This window comes from Tinamus guttatus, unplaced genomic scaffold (assembly GCF_059628265.1).
Source record: "Tinamus guttatus ecotype Peru unplaced genomic scaffold, ASM5962826v1 Tinamus_guttatus_pri_ptg000098l, whole genome shotgun sequence".
Classification (NCBI taxonomy): domain Eukaryota; kingdom Metazoa; phylum Chordata; class Aves; order Tinamiformes; family Tinamidae; genus Tinamus; species Tinamus guttatus.
The window spans coordinates 594124-613019 of NW_028288632.1; the positions used below are offsets into that span (position 1 = coordinate 594124).

At 52.9% G+C, this 18896-nt stretch overlaps 2 protein-coding genes across 2 annotated transcripts; both read left to right on the forward strand.

Moving 5' to 3' along the window:
* The first annotated feature begins 4966 nt into the window (after positions 1-4966).
* Positions 4967-7163, forward strand: LOC148595431 (C-type natriuretic peptide 2-like). The gene is made up of 2 exons (XM_088520794.1): positions 4967-5065; positions 6852-7163. The coding sequence occupies exons 1-2, from the start codon at positions 4967-4969 to the stop codon at positions 7122-7124; spliced, it is 372 nt and encodes a 123-aa protein (XP_088376920.1). The 3' UTR covers positions 7125-7163.
* Positions 7164-10838: 3675 nt separating this feature from the next.
* Positions 10839-14293, forward strand: GAPDH (glyceraldehyde-3-phosphate dehydrogenase). Its single transcript, XM_088520784.1, has 11 exons — positions 10839-10918; positions 11464-11563; positions 11854-11960; positions 12042-12132; positions 12308-12423; positions 12532-12613; positions 12853-13004; positions 13112-13190; positions 13401-13484; positions 13615-13712; positions 13991-14293. Exons 1-11 carry the CDS (start codon positions 10896-10898, stop codon positions 14058-14060), a joined length of 1002 nt encoding a protein of 333 aa, XP_088376910.1. The 5' UTR covers positions 10839-10895; the 3' UTR covers positions 14061-14293.
* Positions 14294-18896: the final 4603 nt, after the last annotated feature.

Below are 18896 nucleotides of genomic sequence, written 5' to 3' on the forward strand. Positions count from 1 at the left end.
TTAGAAAAATAGCTGGTAATTTTCCTTGGAGAAGACCTTTACAAGAAGAGGGAGGGATGCTGAGGGTACTTTAAAAACATTCAAAGTGAGTGGAAGAAAAAATACACCTTAGGAGGGCCTGTAGCCTTCTCTTTGCTAAGTCCTGCCCTCTTCAACTCAAAGTTGCCAGGAATACTGATAACAGTGATTGTCACACTGTGCTTCTGGCATGAGGCTACTCAAATAAGCTCAGTACTTCAGCTTTTTCCTACCACCACTACTGCACCAGTGCTCAAGTACCCTCCCTGTACTGCAATGAAGGGCACTAGCTTTGGCTGGAGCAGCTCTTGGCCAGGCCTTGTTTATGCTTTTACCCTCCTCCCAAGCCTAGGAGTACAGAATTATTTTGTCTTACATGTCAATGCCCTCATTAGCGGCCACTTCTAACACCACCATCCTTTTCCTTGGCAGCTGCCACCCCTGGGGTGGCAAGGACCTGCACTCTCCTCAGCAGGGCCCTGCAGCTCTTCCCCAGTCCCTGTCTCTGAGGTTCCCCACTCCCTGTTGTGCAGCCACCATGGTTGTTCTTGCCTGAGCAGTGAGGAGGGCCTCCCCGCACAGCTCGGCTGATCCCCGAATGGATGTGAACACATGAGCAGCTTGCAGGAAGAGGCTCCTTCACCCCTCTGTGAGGCTCATGCTTGCTTGTCACAGCACGGAGGTAGCGCTGGCCCTGCCTGCCAGCTTGAGGACCCAGAGCCGCTGGCTCTCCCGGAGCTACTGTGGCACTGCTCGTCTCGAGCAGCCCTTTGTAGGGCTGTCCGTTGGCAATGGCAAAAGCTGCAGAGCAAACGGTGCTTGTAAACACCCCTCATGCCTCAGAAAGCAGTGCCATCCTGCTCACACAAAAAGAAAGTCCCTGTCTTGGAATGAACAGGGAAACACAAGAAGAATTTACTGCCTTTAAGGACAAAAAAAGAGTAAGAAAAGTGAGATGCTGGAACAGTATATGTAGCCAGAAGTGGATGACAGTCCAGTTCAGCCTCCCTGTGTGCTGCCTAAAGGCACCTTTTCTGGACAGCAAGGGAAGCAAACATTGAATCTGTTACACAAAGTGAGGCAGAACAAAGCAGAAGGCAGGGACAGCTGAAAATCTCCAAAATCCTGTTCCCTCAAGGCCAATTTGGAAGAACAATGTTAAGGTGACTAAACCCACATGATGGTGGAGAGAGAGGTGGGTAGAAGCTGCTCCCCAAACCAGGGGACAGATGTGAGCCCAAGTTCTCCCCCACCGCCAAGCCCTGTGACTCACTGGCAAGATCCTCCCCCTGCTGCTGTGTCAGCTGGCCAGACTGCAGCAACCCCACATGCAAAGCTCCAGCATTCTTGTAAAAACAAGGCAAGTGCAGGAACTACGAGAATCAAAAAGCTACAGCCCTGCTGTCTCACTTCCCATCCTCCCTGGTGAAGATCCAGTGAAGGTTATAGGCGACAGAGGCATTACAGGAAACACAAACACTGGCAGCCACGCGTGCTGTGCAAGACTTCTCTCCAGCCCTCCAGTCAGAACACATCACTCCCAATTGGGAATGAAAGAAAAAAAGGGCAGCAGATACAGACTTACCCCCAGGCTCAAGGTGTTAAAAACCTATGAATTAAATCTTTCCTACATACGTGAGATACCACAATGACAACAGAAGGGTGAAGGGGAGGTGAGTGCTGGGGATGGACACAGCAAGGTGGCTATAAGGCTGCTAAGCAGTGTCCTGCCTTCAGGCCATGCCCTATGCTGATCCGCGACAGTAGGCCGGGCTCCTCAGGAGAGCCACACAGCTGCCCCCAACATGGGCTGAGGGTTTCACAGGCAGAGATTGGACTGAGAGGCTGCCTGGCAGTCTGGCGTTTGCCATTTATTGGGCACAGCACTTGCCTGGCCAAGTGGAAGTGCTAGTTCAGGGAGGAAGAGCTCTGCTGATCCTCTTCTGCTGCTGAATCAGTGGAGATTCACTGCACTGAAATCCCCTGGCATCAATAAGTTTAGGCATCTTCTGTATCATGCAACAAAGGACATCCTGAAAAAAGCAAATGGGAAAACCAGATGTGTTGGAATAGTTACACAGAGACTGCTGCCCCAAGCAGCTAGTTGCTGCCCCTTAGTGCCCTGCAAACAGCTCTTTCTGTGGTGACCAAAAGTTGCACCAGGACAACTGAAGGGACCAGCCTGCACTGTCAAAGCTCTCTCTTCTGAGGAAGAGACCAAAGGGCCAAAGTCAGTGGTGTTCACTGTGCTGAGAAAGACTCCGAGCCACAGTCTCAACTCGCAGCCATGGTACTGGGGAATGGTATAAAGACTGTCCTTACTCCTGGAGACTGCCATGGAGTCCTGGAGACTCCTTTGCATCGCCATGGACCAAGGCACGTTCCCGGGGTACCTCCCACTGCTTAGGTGCCCTCCCCCTGTCCTTCTTAAGCAACTCTTCTTATAACAGATGCACTCAGCAGGAGACCACTTTCCTGTGGGTCTTTCAAACTATGGAATTAGTGCACCACCATCAGAGCGGAGAGGGTAAAAGGGAAACTTGCTAAAACCAGAACGGAAGGACAGACAATAACCCATTTGAGACTGAGAAAACTGGGGCAGTCATGGACAGAATGTCTGCCAAAGCCTTGCAACTTTGTAGTCACTGCCAGGCCATGCCACAGCAACTACTCAGCTGGACTGCAGTTCCAGCAAGGTCCTACCTCCTTGGGACATCAACCAGCTGGGACCTGGTGACACCTGAGTCAGGGGTACACCGGTGATTCGTCAGGATTTGCTGCAAATTTTCTGTAGTCCTCAAATATTGCAAGTTACTTGCTAGAGTGACTCCTTCCCTGGTGCCAGGTCCAGAATTTGCTGCACCCAAGGAGAGCAGCCATCCCTGGAGAGCTCAAACCTATCCATGCCTGCAGTTTCGTTCACATGCAAACAGACTGGAATTCAGAGCATTGCAAACACATTTCTGTCATTCTTCCTGCAGTATCAGGAGCTGTCACATTCAAGGGGTGCCAGACCAAACCACCACCACACTTCGTTTCAAAAACAAAGTGTTGTCACCTTTCTCTTACTTTCTGCTCAGGACAGAGATGACCCCTAGAACTGGTGGCTACAGCATGAAATTCATCTGCCTGCAGCTGACTTGTCAGGAGCAGGAACACCACAGCAAAGTGACTCATCTGCTTCAGGGTAACAAAATGTGGATAGGAAGTACAGAACAACATCCTCAGAGACATCTTTCATGTGAATTAAATACATGTCCACGTCCCATCCTTCTTTCTCTCTTTCCCACCCCCCTGAAACTTATGCACCTTCTTGCAGCACAGAGTGGGGCTGTTAGTCTGTGCACATCATACACCGAAGTGTTTCCAGCCTCAGGTGCCAGCAGGTCTCACATGCTTTCCATATGAATATCCCTGCAGACAGCACATCAATGACTATCTGGCGTCAGAGTTACCTTGTCTCCTGTGCAACATCTTAGCAGTGTGTCGTCGTCCCCCACCCCCACCCCCCATTAGCAAGGTGCCTTGCCAGCCCCTCCATTCGCTGGTATTCCCGGGACAACCTCCAGCCGAGGGGGCGCAGAGGGCTGCTGGACGGGATCACCGGAGCGTCACTTTGGAACAAGCACCGGCTAGAGGGCACAGGACAGAGGATGTTAAGCAGAATGGGGCATGAAACATTCTGAACCCTGGTCTTTGGTCAGAGAAGGACCCACAGACATACATCTACAAGTGGATAATTTTTGTGAGGGAGGGAGGGAAGGATGAAAAGTAAGACAGGGCAAAGACTTATCTCTGCAAAAGACTTTCTAATTTTCTTCTTTCCTCAACAAAACAAGCAAAAAGCAGAGAGTAAAATACTTCCTGTGAACTTCTGCACAAATTACCTTCTGCAATGAAATGGAGGTTTAAAGTATTATTAAAGCCACCCAGCACATTCACTATTGTTCCTGTACTGGGGTGCTGTCCCCTCCTTCTCTCCCCGACAAATTCTCCTGATTAGTTTCTGTCTTCACACCCAGGCTGACTTCTGCATTCTGGTCTCCAAACAGTGACCTCATTGCCTTGTTTGACTGGTGAGAAACTACCGTAAATTGGGAGAGGTAAACAAAGGGGGAGAGCTCATTGCCAGAAGATTTAGGAGGTAGGAATCTGCTCCTTGCTGTCCTCCTTCCTTTGTGTGCCTGCACTTGAGAAAATGCAAGTTCAGCCTTGATGAGCTCTATTCCATGCTGGTTCCTTGGGAAACTCAGCCCAGGCTCTCCAGATGGCTTGAGTAATGACTCATGGTGCAAATTATCTGCCCACTAGTGCTGGACCCATTACTACAAGCTCCATGCAGTTAGTGCTGAAATGCACACCCCTTGCAACAAGAGGTTTTCATTCTCAGGCCACGGCTCACCAAAGTATAAAGGGTAAAAGCAGCATAAGAACCTGTATTGCCACAAAGCTGAATTTGTGACAGCTCTGTGCAGCCAGCAGGGTGACTTTTGCTAGCTGAGCTGGAGTTCATGCTTACGTCTATTAAAGAAATAACACTAACAGCACTCTGCCTAAAAGGAGGATGTTTCATATCACCTATATACTGAGCCTTCAATTCCTCTCTTTGGGATGTGGCTCAAGGTCTCACCCCGTTCCTGACCCTGCTAGACACCTCCAGATCCTAGCCAGCAGCAGCTCAACTCACATTTGTCTTCCCAGACAGTCAGTAAATACCTTTGTGTCCTTTTTCTTTGGAGGAAGGGGTTTTGCTGAGCTCACCCTGAGGTATATCACCAGGGACAAAAGGGCTGAAAGGTTAAGGAGCTCCAGGGGGTAGTTCAATAGGAGCCGGGGGCCGGGCATCAACTGAACTACAGCTATAAAAGCACAAAGAAGATAGGGATCGCAGCTGATGCCCATGCGGTAGATCCTTCCTCACCTCCCCGGAGCCCAGGGACAGGAGAAGATGCTGGGGCTCCAGTCGTGGCCTTGCTCGCTTTTCCTCCTCCCAGTTCTGCTCTCTGCCAGCGTTCAATCTGTGTCCCTACCAGGACAGATGCTACAGGTAGGAGGGACTGAGACAGAGCTGAGGGAGGTTTCAAGTGTGTCAGGAGCAATTTGGGGAAAGTGTTTTAATCTGGAATGCGCGGTGTTCCCATATTACAGCAGCCAGAGGCTGTTGTCTGTTCTTACTGCTCCCTTCCCTTCAGTCCATCAGCCTCAGCTCTAGGATGACTGTATCTTTTTATGACTCAGCCCTGGAAGAGCATGAACATTTCAAGGTAAGCAGACAGATAAAAGCTTTTCAATGCGGTTCAGTATGGGCGAGCAGGTTGACTGTGGGCCTCCCCATGTTGTCTGCAGAGGCTTTTAACTCTAAAGAGACTATTAACTCAGCCCTGTGTCAGCAGTGATTAGAATAGCTTACATCACATAGCTTACATTAGTGGCAAGCATGTATGTGGAGGGATTTCAGTATAAAATGCAATCAGCTGCAACAAATACTGTAATTGGCAGCTATCTAGCATGTTCAGTGGCCTACTTCTGACATATTTCAGAAAGGTGCATCCTGTCGGTTTGGGATATCCTCTCCTAAGCTCAGTACCACCACAACCCCTCTTCAAGGCCCAAGGGCCTCACTGCACATGTATGTGCATGTGTATATTAGTGTCCCAGTATCAGGACACTAGCTAAGGTCTTCTTCACTTTTACCCTCACCCATGACAGAAACACCGCTTAAGATTTTCCAGTTGCCCCTACCCAAATCCTACTCTGAACTCCAACACTTGTGCTAACATCGCCCTGACTACGTGGTCCTAGATGGAAAGCTACAGTAAATTATTCAGGAGGTGAACTAAAAAAAGAACAAGACTGATTCTGTTCTGACTCACTGTGCAGAGGCTTTTATTCCTTGCTGAAGATGCCTTTGTCTGGTTGAGTTAACTTGCTTTTGGAAAGGATGGAACTGAACCACACAAGGGCTCTCCAGCCTTGCATCAGTAACCCTGGGCGTATAGGATGGAAGCAATACGGAATAGTTATTGCAGGCTGCTTCCCTGGGCGGGAACGCCAGGCACTGCTTCACTAACCCCTCCTGGACCCAGCGCCTCCTGACCCTCACCTAGAATCATAGAATCATAGAATGCTTAAGGTTGGAAGGGGCCTCTAGAGGTCATCTAGTCCAACCCCCCTGCACACGCAGGGTCACCTAGAGCACGTGGCACAGGACTGCATCCAAGCAGGTTTTGAAGATCTCCAGAGAAGGAGACTCCACAACCTCTCTGGGCAGCCTGTTCCAGCTCTCTGTCACCCCCACTGATAAAAAATTTTTCCTTAAGTTCCTGTGGAACTTTTGGTGCTTCAGTTTGTGGCCATTACCTCCCTGAAGCCAGAGCACCACAGGGGCTGAGGGTATACTCAGGACACCCCTGCCTGCCCAGATAGGCTATACACTGCCCCATAGATAAGGAGCCCCTTCTTCACACCTGCTTCAGATACACTGCCTCTCCTACCCCTCTTAGTACCAGTTGTTTCAGGTAGGTTTGTGGCCCCCACCCTCTGGGAAAAAAAAAAAAAAAAAAGAAGAAAAAAAAAAAGTGACATAAAAATGTCTGAGCAGAGGGAAGCATAAACAGCAGCTGAGCATCAGCAAGATCAAGGACTGAGGACTGAAATCACTCCCCAAGGTCAGGAGGACCTCTCTGACAACAGCAGGGCAAGCAACACACACACGCAGGCCTGCAGCGACAGACTCTGGGAGGAGGGGCTGGTCCAGTATAGAGAAAGGAGACACAGAAGCTCTGGCAATGCAAGGCTCACCCTTGTCTCCTCCCTGTATCCCACCTTCCCAGATACTCCTTTCCCAGTTGCTGCCCCTGGACACTGAATCTTTGCTGGCTGAAGAGGACACAAAGGAAGGGTCGAGCTTTGGACCTCCGTTGCTCTCCTCCACCCTCCCTTTCCTCCCATCTGGTGCCAGAACTGCCCGGCTCTTCCTCTGGCGCAAGACTCTGGCCAGTCGCAAGTGGGCGCTGGCTGGAGAGTGGGCCTGGAAGGCCACACCTAGGGGCTGCTTTGGACTGAAAATGGACCGAATTGGGACCTTCAGTGGTTTGGGGTGCTAGCCTTGGAGAAATTCTGAGGTGAGAGAGACCACAGCGAGGGCAGCAAAGAGGGGAACTCCAAAGCATAAACTATGGGGAGAGGGAGTGAGGGGACCTGGGCAACAGGGATGCAAGCTGAACCCAGGTGGTGATGTGGCACAGTGTGACTCTAATTGACGGCTGATGGGCCGAAGTCAGAGAGCTGATCTACTTTTTCCGTGGGACATGAGGATAGTGACCTCTGTGATACCAGCCCTCAGGCCAGGGTGGTGCGCAGGGAGCAGGTGGGCTGCACACTGCTGCAAGGCCCGCGTTGCTTCTTCACACACAGGAGACTGGTGTGTCTGGAGAGCCTGCAGGGGACAAAACACAGAAAGTACATGGCACTCCTGCCACTGAAGCCCTCAAACCCCTGCCCCAAGGTGCCGGCTGAAGGGCCATTGCGGCAGGGAAGTTATTAAACGGTGCAAGGCAGGCTGAGCACAGGGGCTGCTCAGCAATGCCACGGCCCCGCAGCACTAGGACGCCCCTCGCGAGCGCGGCCCCCTCTCTGCCTGGCCCGCAGGTCCTGCTACCCAGCTGTCAGGGGCCCACGGGCCTTGGCTGTTCTCTCTCTCCTACCATTTGTGCTTAAGAACTGAGCTGCTAATTAAAGAGAGCTGTATGGTGCATTCGTCTCATTCACACACGGCAGCATTTGCCCAAACGCCTCCGCAAGCGGCAGCAGCTCCTGTTGCACCTTGCACGCGCCCAGGAGTGAGTGGTGAGCCAGGGACGAGGCCTTCCCCGGCCCCAGCACCTGCCAACAGCCGGGAGGTGGCGGCAGAGCCCAAGGCCCTGGCACACCCCAGTGGTGGTGGCGGGGCAGCCTTCCCGCGCTGTGGGGCCATTTTGGTAGCGCTGACCTTGCCTGCGGACTGCCCAGCCGCAGGCCCGGGGAGCCATTCCACAACCCTGCGCCTCCGAGGTGCTGCCTGTGTCGCTTTGGAGCCCTGTCGCTGTCGGGCGGCTGCCTGCCAGCACCACGAATGACCCAATGGCCGTCCCCGCAGGGCCTAACAGTTATGTAACAGCCAAGCGTCTCCCATCACCCTGGATAACCTTGGTGAGCCTGGAGCCAGAGGCACCCCTTCTGTCTCTCTTCCCCTAAAGCACCACAAAGACACAGTCAAGAGCCTCCCCGAAACCCTGCAGTGACAGCCGTCCCTCTCGCACCCCTTGCCAAGGCCACGTGCGCTGATTCCGCCTAATTCAGCAATTAGGAGATGGCTGGAAACGCAGCCTCATGCTTTCCCAAGCCGATCTACCCACGATGCCTCCATTCTCTCCCGCTGCCTGCAGCCGTATTCAGCCCCCAGCTGTCCTCCAAGTGCTGAAGCCAGGGCCCCCTGGGTGCCCTTCTCCTCACGAGTGCAGGCTCCAGCAGCTGGGGAGAGCCCCAAAGTCCTGGTTGCAAGCCAGGCTCAGGGGCACATGGGCTGGGATCTGCTGTGTTGGCTCTTCCCGCCTGCACTGTGCCCCCTGCACAGAGTACTCAGTGATGTCTCTGTTTGCTGAGCAAACAGCGGTCCTCCTGTTTGTGCAAAAGTTTAAGGCAGCCCCCAAAAGCTCCCCTGACCCCTCTTCTGGCCCTCCCAGGTTATGTTTGGGAATCCTCAAATGAGGCACAGGATCCTTCAATCTCCCTGCAACCTCCTGCTCCATCGCTGCAGCACATAAGCCATCCCCCATGGCCTTTAAGAAAAGGTCGTAACCTCAGCTGGGGCTAAAGTTAGCTGCCTGCCCCTTGGCAGCACCGGGAATAGCAGCAGGATAAGGAGCGTTGGATTACGTCCGAGCTGGGTGACCCATCGCCAGACCCCCCTGGTATCTGCTTCGATCCCCCAGCTCGTCACATCCTTCCCATCCTCGGGGATGCTGCTCTGCTGACCCGAAGGCCTTGCCCAACTGAGCTGCAAAGGGGGAAGGTTTCAGCTGTTTGCATTGCACAATCCAGACACAGCTCCACATCTCCCGTATTCCTGTATCGCCGCGGGTGCCTAAACTGGGTGCACGCTATCTCTGCTCAGAGCTCTCTCCCCAGGGAAGAGCTGCTTTCAGACACGCTCTCAGTCTCAGAGCAGAGCTGGCGGGAACAGGGCCTTGCACGGGAGCAGCCAGCACGCAAGGCAATGACGGCCATCACGCAGGGGGCACTCCCTGCTCAGCCGCAGGCTCCTGCCTGTCTGCAGCCAATGAGCGCGCGCTGGCCGCATGGATGCGAGCCGGCAGCACGGCGCGGTAGGCAGGATTTCCGCAGTCACGTCCCGCGAGTAGCGGCCTCCCCGGTTCCTTATTAACATGGTGCTCATGCTGCTCTGCGCAGCCTACTGGGGCCGCGGCTGGCGGCTGGCGGGAGGCCGCGTGGGCTGGCGCCATCAGAGCATGGCTGGCTGGGGCAGCTCGGGGCCAGGCAAGGCCGGGGGGCTGTCAGGGCAGGGGTGAAACAGCAGCCCCCCCAGAGCAGCCTGAGGCAGGGGCCCTGCATAGCCCAGTGGGGTGCAGGGAGGGGAGGCCGGGCGGAGAATCCGCTGTGCCCTCCGGATGGCCTTGGCAACAGCACAGCCCTCCCCGCCCCCAGGTCTGGGCACAGGGGGCGCGAAGGGGGCACAGGGAGCCGGGCAGGCTGCAGCCTCCCCCCGCCACTGCCCCCCCCCCGCCCCCGTTGCCATGTGCTAGGGAAGGCAGCAGGCGCCATTTCCCCAGAAACTGGCAAGGTCTGGGCCTGCGCATCCACGTGCCTGGGGGGAGCAGCTGCTCGCTAGCAAAGGCAGAGCCCAGCACCAGGCCCCCTCCCGACCTCCCCAAAAGAGGGGCTGCAGCCACTGCCTCCCTTCACCCCCACACAGGGTCTGGCACTGCCATGGGCAGGCAGCCACTGCAGGAGCTGCATGCACCCTCCCGGGGCAACGCCGAGCGCCGGGCATGGCTGCACAGCACCCGCGCACCCCTGCAGCCCTTCTGGTGCAGCCATCCCCGGGCCTCCCGACCCCCGTGTTGCGCAGCCCAGGCGCCCCTCAGTGCAGCGAGGGCCAGAACACGTCGGGAAGCGGCCCCGCCGGCAGCCTCCCCCGCGGCCCCGCCACGCGGAGCACCGGCCCCCCAGCGCCGCGACCCGCTCCGCGCACTGGGGCAGCTCGGGGCGGGCGGAGGGGGCGGGGGGGGGGGGGGGCACGCGTGCTCGCGGCCGGGGGGCCGCTCTGCCGCAGTCCCCGCGCGCACGTAGCCTGGCCCGGCCCCCGCGCTCCCATTCGACGCCAGCTCGACGGGGCGGGCCCCGCCGCACTCGCCCGCGCCGCTATAAAGGGCGACCGCGCCACGCAGCGCCACCTTCTCACTGCGCGCCAGGGCGGGCCGGAGGCAGCAGGTAGTGGGGGGCGAGGAGGGGCGCCTCTCTCGCGCGGGGGGGGGAGGGGGGAGCAGCGCCGCCACGATGGGGGCGGCGGGGGGATGCCCGCGGGGGGGAGGGGGGAGCAGCGCCGCCACGATGGGGGCGGCGGGGGGATGCCCGCGGGGGGGAGGGGCGGGGTGCAGCCACCATCCCGGGGCTGCGTGGCGGCCGAGGGCACAAAGGCGGCAAGATGGAGGCGGTGGCGGCGCGCGAGGCTCTGCGGCCCAGCCCCGGCCGCGCCCGCGGGCGGTCGAAGCGCAGCCGCGCGCGGGGGCGGGGGGGCAGCCGCGCCCCGCCGGGCTCCCCGCTGCCGCTTCACCGCTCCCCTCTGCCCGCAGGAGCGAACACCCCCGAGAAGCAAGATGGTGAAAGTCGGCGTCAACGGGTGAGTGCGGGGCGGGAGGGCGCGCCAAGGTGGCCCCAAGGGCGCGCGCGTGGGCCGCCCCCACGGCGGCGGGCGTGCGCGGCCCCGGTGTGGCGCCGTGCGCCCCCGTTTGGCGGCGCGGCGGGCGCTGCTGAGTCACTTCCCCCGCGGGGCCGGGATGAGTCAAGGAGTGCGGGGAGCTCCCGCGTGGCGGCTGCACGGGGCTCCCTGCGTGGCGGCCACTGCTCGCAGGGCTGCCAGTGGGGATCGGGTGTCCCCGGGGACCCGGGAATGTGACCTTCTCCCATGGGGCTGAGGAGTAACTGGATCCTGCAGTAAATTTAGCACCTGACCTTTCCTTCCTGCCTGCCTGCCCCAAGCTGGGGTCGCTCTTAATATTTAACTGTGCCTCCTTGTCCTTTGGACGCAGCCGATGGGCTTCCTCCCGCTTGCGTGCGCAGCGAGCAGCCCGTTTCCCCGAGGAAAAGCAATGGATGTTCTGTGCGCTGCAGCAGTCGGGAGTGCTGGCGCCACCTACCCCTCCTTATCTGTATGTCTCTTCCCAGATTCGGCCGCATTGGCCGCCTGGTCACCAGGGCTGCTATCATGTCTGGCAAAGTTCAAGTGGTGGCCATCAACGATCCCTTCATTGACCTGAACTACATGGTGAGTTTCCTCGTGGTGTTTGCCCCAGGCCTTGTGTGCACCTTGCCTCTCCCCAGGGTGCAGCTGGTCGGCCTGCAGCTCTGTTCCAGCAGTTCCCTCTGGATGCCAGGCAAGGGGCAAAGCAGAGAGATAGGAGCCTTGCATTTGTGGCAGAGCCAAGTGTAAAGCAGTGGCTGGACAAGCTTATTGGAAAAGACTGGGAACTGATTGGTGTGTGGGCAGAGCAAGGGATGTGGAGATTGCAGCTAGGGTGCCTGACCTTTATTATTTTTTTTTCCTACTCTCAATAGGTTTACATGTTCAAGTATGACTCTACTCACGGTCACTTCCATGGCACTGTCAAGGCTGAGCATGGGAAACTTGTAATTAATGGGCATGCCATTACCATTTTCCAGGAGTAAGTATCTCCCCCTTCATCCCTTAGAAGGTTGGAAGCAGGTTTCTCTGAGCCATTCTTAATGGTTCTGCCATTCCTCAGACGTGATCCCAGCAACATCAAGTGGGGAGAAGCTGGTGCTGAATACGTTGTGGAGTCCACTGGTGTCTTCACCACTACAGAGAAGGCCAGCGTGAGTAGGCCGCAACAGCATGCAAGATAAGAAAGGGGGCACGTTACCATCTGCAGAAGTCTTAAAGACATGGAAGAGATGGTTGGGAGGAAGAAAGAGGGTGTCTGAGCAAGAGCTTCTTTTTCCCAAGCTGGTGGGGTGTTTGGGGTTAACTAATCTCCTTCTCTTCTCCCAGGCTCACCTGAAGGGTGGTGCTAAGCGTGTTATCATCTCTGCCCCCTCAGCTGATGCTCCCATGTTTGTGATGGGTGTCAACCATGAGAAGTATGACAAGTCTCTGAAAATTGTCAGGTAAGAGAGGAGGAGTCTGCCTGGTCTGGAGCTTTCACTGAGGGTCTAATCTTTCCTGCGTGGAGACGTTGCCTGTGCTTGATGTGTACTTTTCTTTCTTGTCCTTAGCAATGCCTCTTGCACCACCAACTGCTTGGCACCCTTGGCCAAGGTCATCCATGACAACTTTGGCATTGTGGAAGGTCTTATGGTAGGTCTAGAGCCTGCTGCGCAGGCGGGTATCTTATCTGCAGGTGTGCTCTTGTGAGAAGCATCTTCTCGCAGGCTCTGCATTGCGGGGGATGCAGACCTGCAAAGCAAAATAGCTGTCCTCCAGCACTGGGATGGTGGGGGAGGTGTTCATGATGTGTGTGGGAGGGGGTGGATTTTTTTTGTTCTGTCTTCACCAAGACATTATGGGCTGTGTTCTCACTTGTGCTCTCTTTCAAGACCACTGTCCATGCCATCACAGCCACGCAGAAGACTGTGGATGGCCCCTCTGGGAAAATGTGGAGGGATGGCAGAGGTGCTGCCCAGAACATTATCCCTGCATCTACTGGGGCTGCTAAGGCTGTCGGAAAGGTCATCCCTGAGCTCAATGGGTGAGTGTTGCCCCTTCTTGGGTGTCAGGAGGAGATGTAGGGTACCTGGCTGACTCTGATCTGTTCCTGGGAGGAATGGGTATTAACTGCTGTTCTGGCTCTCACAGGAAACTTACTGGAATGGCTTTCCGTGTGCCAACCCCCAATGTCTCAGTTGTGGACCTGACCTGCCGTCTGGAAAAACCAGTAAGTATTGTGGAGAATGCCCTAGCAAACTCCAAAACTGCCTCTGCTTCTCCCCATTACTCTTGTCTGGAATTGCTTCCTCTACCTCCCTCTTCCATAACAAGATGAGGTCAGCACCTGCTGTGCTGCTCACAAAACCTGGGCTCTGGCACAGCTGACACTTTCATGTGAATTGGGATGTGGTTGTCTTAACGTTGTTTCTATTATCAGGCCAAGTATGATGACATTAAGAGGGTAGTGAAGGCTGCTGCTGAAGGGCCCTTGAAGGGCATCTTGGGATACACAGAGGACCAGGTAAACCAACTTGGACTCTAGGCCCGCACTTGGTAGCGCTCACTTTCTGCTGGGTGCTGCCTGCTTACGGCACTCAAGTCGGGTTGCCTCAATCTGAGGTGGAAAGCTAAGTTACAGTCTCCTTTTCCAGGTTGTCTCCTGTGACTTCAATGGTGACAGCCATTCCTCCACCTTTGATGCGGGTGCTGGCATTGCCCTGAACGATCACTTTGTGAAGCTGGTTTCCTGGTACGCACAGCCTCTGGGTGCATGGAGGGCAACACAGCTTTTTAGGGGAGGAGCAGGTGGTTGTGTTGCATATTTGGGGGGGTGGAGGTGCATGTGTGTGTTCAGCACAAGCTGGCTCTGCATGCCAATACACTGCTGCTGAGTAGGGTTTCTCCAACACCTAAAAGTCCTGGGGTGAGTTTGGCTTGTAAGTTAAACAACTGCAGCCTTTTTCTTCCCTTAGTGGGAGACTTGGATGGGTTGCTTCTTTTCCTTATCGCTTGTGTTTCTGTCTCCAGGTATGACAATGAGTTTGGATACAGCAACCGTGTTGTGGACTTGATGGTCCACATGGCATCCAAGGAGTGAGCTGAATACATGAGCCCCCCTGCTGCCTAGGGAAGCAGGACTCTCCCTCGCTAGAGACCCTGTCCTTTTCACCACCACGTAGCTCTGCAAACTGCAGTGAGAGGCCAGTTCTGTTCCCTTCTGCCTCCCCCACTCCTCCAACTTGCTCCTGAGCCTGGGGGAGATGGTGAGGCTGATAGAAACTGATCTGTTTCTGTACCACCTGGCATCAATAAAATGATCACCATCTGAAATGCACTGTCCGTGTCTCAGTGGGGAAAATAGGGGAAAATCAGCAAAAGTCATGTACCTGCTTTAAGGTGGGCGCTGCCAGCTTTTGGGTGTAACTGGATCAGCTCTTCCATACACTGAGCAATCTGCTGTGCCCAAGTGCTGTGCAGAGGGCATGTTACTTGAGGCAAGGTGGACACAGCAGGAGCTGCCTGTGCATGGCACAGCCAGGGAGCACTGCTGTCTTGCTTGAGCTGTCATGTGGGTTGCAACAAGGGCTGTTGATGGGGCTGATAAGTTACTTGCAGGGGCTGAGGCTCCTGCCCTCACGCCCAAGCGAGTGGGGTGCAGGGCTGCTGAGTGCAGGCAGCTTTGCTCCTCTGTGCACCACCTGGCTTTGCAGGCTTGCTTGCATGGAGAAGTGCTGAGCAGTTAACTACTTTTGCATTTGATTCCATAAAGTGGACCAAAAAAAACCCAAGTGCCTCCCTTCTGCTAGCCTTACACCTGGAGAGGTGATTTTTTTTTCCTTTCCCCTTTGCTTTTACCTTGAGCTAGATTGCTCTAGAAGAAAGGGCTACTTGGGCTTGTCTGAGGCCTCTGTCATCAAACAAAGGTTAGCCTAAAGCCTGGCCTTGCCTGTGCAGGCAGCTGGGGCAGTTGCAGCCCACCTGTTGAGCTGCAAATCTATTGGGAGCAAATGCTAGTCTGAGCTCAGCGTGTGCCCTTACCCCCTGCTGCAGTCACTCAGCAGGGATGGCCAGGAGCCTCACCTTCCCTGACCCACATACAATGGGATGCATATGCAATGACTGCCCCTGCCACACACTTGTGCTGGCATCTGCCTTAAGAGCTCAGTTTTGAAGGGCTGAGCCATGTGTGAGGCACTGCGTTGCTCTTGACACCCTGGGAGGTGTGTGGACCCCAACTGGTGCAGTTCCTGATCTGGAGCATGCCCTTGGAGTCTTTCCCAGGATGGAGATCAATGTTACCATTATTTAACATAGAGTGTCCAGAAGCAACTTATCTGATATAGTATAACTGTGTAAGAATTATGCTGGCTGGGCCAGAGGGCAGTATTGCTTTGCTCAGAGAATGCTCTCAGGAGGAGAAAAAAAAAAAAGAAAAGAAAAGAAAAAGTTGAAAAACCTGCCCAATGAGGTGTGGTGTGAACTAGAGCTCCAAGCAGCCTCTAGGTAAAACACAGTTATTTTGAACTGTATACCTTTTTTTTTTTAAGCAGGAACATTTCAAATATATATATATACATATATATATATATATTCACCTAAGCAGGCCTTTTTTTTTTTTTTTTTTTTTTTTTTTTCTGAGATAAGGCTCCCTGAAAATTCCCCTGCAAGGAACTCACTCTCTTTATCAGGAATGCTTCTTATCTGACCAGAGCTCAGACTGCTGTGGCAGTTAAGTGGAAGTTAGTAAGACTGGCCATTGGGGCTGGGGCGTTGTAAGCGCCACCTTTCAGAACAGCGACTGATGTGAATGGCTCAAATAGAGCAGTTTATTGTGTTTCCATGAAAATGCTCTTCTACCCAGTTTGCATTCCTGCCTGGTGTTCCTGAGGAAATGATACAGGCAGTCAGGCAGAGCAAGCTGGTAGTCCTGGAATTTAAAATATGGTTGTTCTTTTATGGAAATAGTGATCAGAAAATTGGCACAGCAAGTTGCACAGTCCTCAGCCTGCCTGGCGGGCTCTGTTTCTGCTGCTTTTCCCCCATATCATGGTGGGGACCATAACATGGTTTTTGCAGCCACGCAGGCAGACGTGGCGCCTGCAGGTGGCACCACAGCAAGGCCCTGGTGGCCAGACGGAAAAGCTAGCCCAGGTCCCCAGGCCTTGTTCCTGTCACCTTCTCCAGGAACAGCATTTCTGGCCTAAAAAAAAGAAGCAACGACTGTAAATGGCAGAGGGCTAAAGATAAGATCTCTGCCACAGAGACCAGGCCTCCACCTGGAGAAGAGTTTTTGCCTAAGCAGAGGAGCTCTGGGTTTGTTGGAAATATTTCCAAAGAAAAGTCTCTGAAGGGCTTAGTCACAGAAGGCAGGAGCTTGGATATACATGAAGGGATCCTTGCTTAGCAAAGACACCCAAAGCGATTGTGCCACTTTGCTGGGGCAACCCAGCTCAGAGAGCAACTGGAAACCATCGCAGTTTAACTCCTTGCTGAGCAGCAGCAAAGGGAAGTTTTAGAGAGAAACGGCCCGCAGCTAAAGGGGGGGACAAGTCGCAGACAGGCAGTCAACCTTTTCAAGGAGTGGTAAATTGCCCCTTTTGCTTTCCGTTTTCTGAAACTGAGGAAATTCAAATGAGGATGTGCTGCAGTAATTAGCAGTGGTGTTGCAGGGCAATTTCCTTTTATGGCAGCTTTGACTCATTTCAGAAAATGTTTGTTCTTCACTGCCATTTGCAGTATCACTTTTACAGCTACATCCCCAAGAAATGGCCACGGCATTGCCCTCAAGTCACCACTGACTCAGAAAAGCAGCGTGAAACATCAGCCTTCAGCAAAAGGTTTTGTAGTGAAGATCAATACGGGTAGAGGTTGTGCAAAAAAAAAAAAAAAATCACACTACTCAGAACATAACGAGATGGTGAATGCGTAAGCTCAGCCACCAAACTTGGTCACTCAAACATACTCTATTCATTTCTAAAATGAATTTGTCTCTGAGCAAATGGATCAATGAGGAAGAGGAGATGAGGTCTTCGATATTGGGCGTTTGTATAGGCCATGCGGACTCAACGCCAGCATCTAGCACTCTTCCTTGCAGTAGATGTCATTCCCGAAACACAGGCTCATCACTTGCAGTCAGCGTGTGCGAATGCTGCTTTGCGCTCGGGCAGTACTAACAGAAAGTGTGTGTCTCAGCCAGCAAGCTGGGCACTGTTACTTTACACACACTGCAAAATGAGTAACTTGTTGCTTATCCTTGTGAGCTGAATATAATTTCTTGCAATAGTACCACTAACTTAAATGCAGGTATTATCTTACTATATAAGTATCACCTTACCTTTTTATAGCACATGGAGGAATTATTTTCAATTAAATGTATGAGACAGCATCTCCTAGGGGAAACAAGAGTAACAACATGCAATGATTTACTGCATAAGGAAAAGAGCCTTTAAAGAGCAGAGCCTGTAGCCAAATAAAAATAGTGGGAGAACACATCAATTCTAGAAATTAAATTTAAACTCTCAGAAAGGTAATCTTAAAAAAAAAATCAAAACCAACCAAACAAACAAAAAACTCTTACGTGACAAATAAATAAAGGTAATATTAAAACACATTTTTCAAATGCATCTAGGACTGGAAAGTTATCAGGGTCCAAAGAACCATGAGTGGGAGTAATGGGAGAAGCTAAGTACGTGGTAGAAGAGTAAAGAACATGTTTTGTGGCTGGAGGAGCTTAGGGGTATTCCCAGACAAGAGTCTTCCCTTGGAGATGATGCCATTGCAAACTGAAGTGTCAGGACTTTTTAAAACAAACCAATAAGAGGAAGAGCAGCAAACTGTCACTACCAAGTGCCATGTCCTCAGCTGTCTTAGAGATTAGGCTGATGACCAGTTAACTGTGTTGCAAGCAATTTATCCCTTGAATCAGCCCTGATATGGCGGGAGTGGAAAATTACAGGTGTGAGGACTACTTTGTAGTATGATTAATATTTTTTTAAAAAGAAGAAACTAGAAACTACTAGTCCAGAAACTATAGAAAAAATATAATCTCTATATCTGGCAATTTAGCTGAAATGAAGAATGAGGAAAAACATTAGTCAGCACCTGGTTAACCATGAATCAGTGGGGAAATATCAGCAGTCAACAGAGGAGGAAAGCTGTCCTGCTTGAATCCATCTTTTCCATACCATACCTTTAGAGCAGTTTGTGGGAGCAGGGTGGCAAGCAGTCAGCTTTGAATCAGCCTGTGAAAAGCTGCAGAAGGCTCTTGTGATCGACTGCCTGCATTATTAAAATGGCAGGTGAAATCGAAGGTTGATGAATGAAAAGTAATACATGTAAGTCCCAAAGGGCTCTGCCCAACTCACTACCGAACCATGCTAAAATCTCATTGCAGGCACATGGCCTCTAGTCTTCCCATTTCCTCAGCCTTGCCCTTTCCCAGACTGACTAAATAGCAGGAATCAAGCTTAGGATTTTTTTTACTCCATCTGCTCCAAAATGGGATGCAAAATGAGACAAATATAAGCAGCTTCACATGGCACTAAAATATGTTTAATGCTATCACAGGCTTCAGTGCCCATCTGAGAACTTGTCCAAAGCTGCTTGTAAGCCCTGCTCCCTAAGCCTTTCTGGACTCCTGCTCTTGTCCCAGATATAGCAAGCCATGGCAGAGGAAGGCTTGACATTTCTTGTTCTTAGATGTATCTATGCATAGCTTAAATATGGGCTATACATTTACACAACTATCATCAGGCCTATGCTTTGGCTTGTTTAAAGATGTATAATGTTTAGATGCCTCTTGGAATGCTGACTATGGCATTTATCCCTTTTGAGACTGTCATTTCTTAAAAATGGTATGAGGTATGTCTGTCAATCCTCATCTTTTCAGAAATCCATGCAGACTTTCCAATCTTTGCAGCTTTCCAATTCCCCC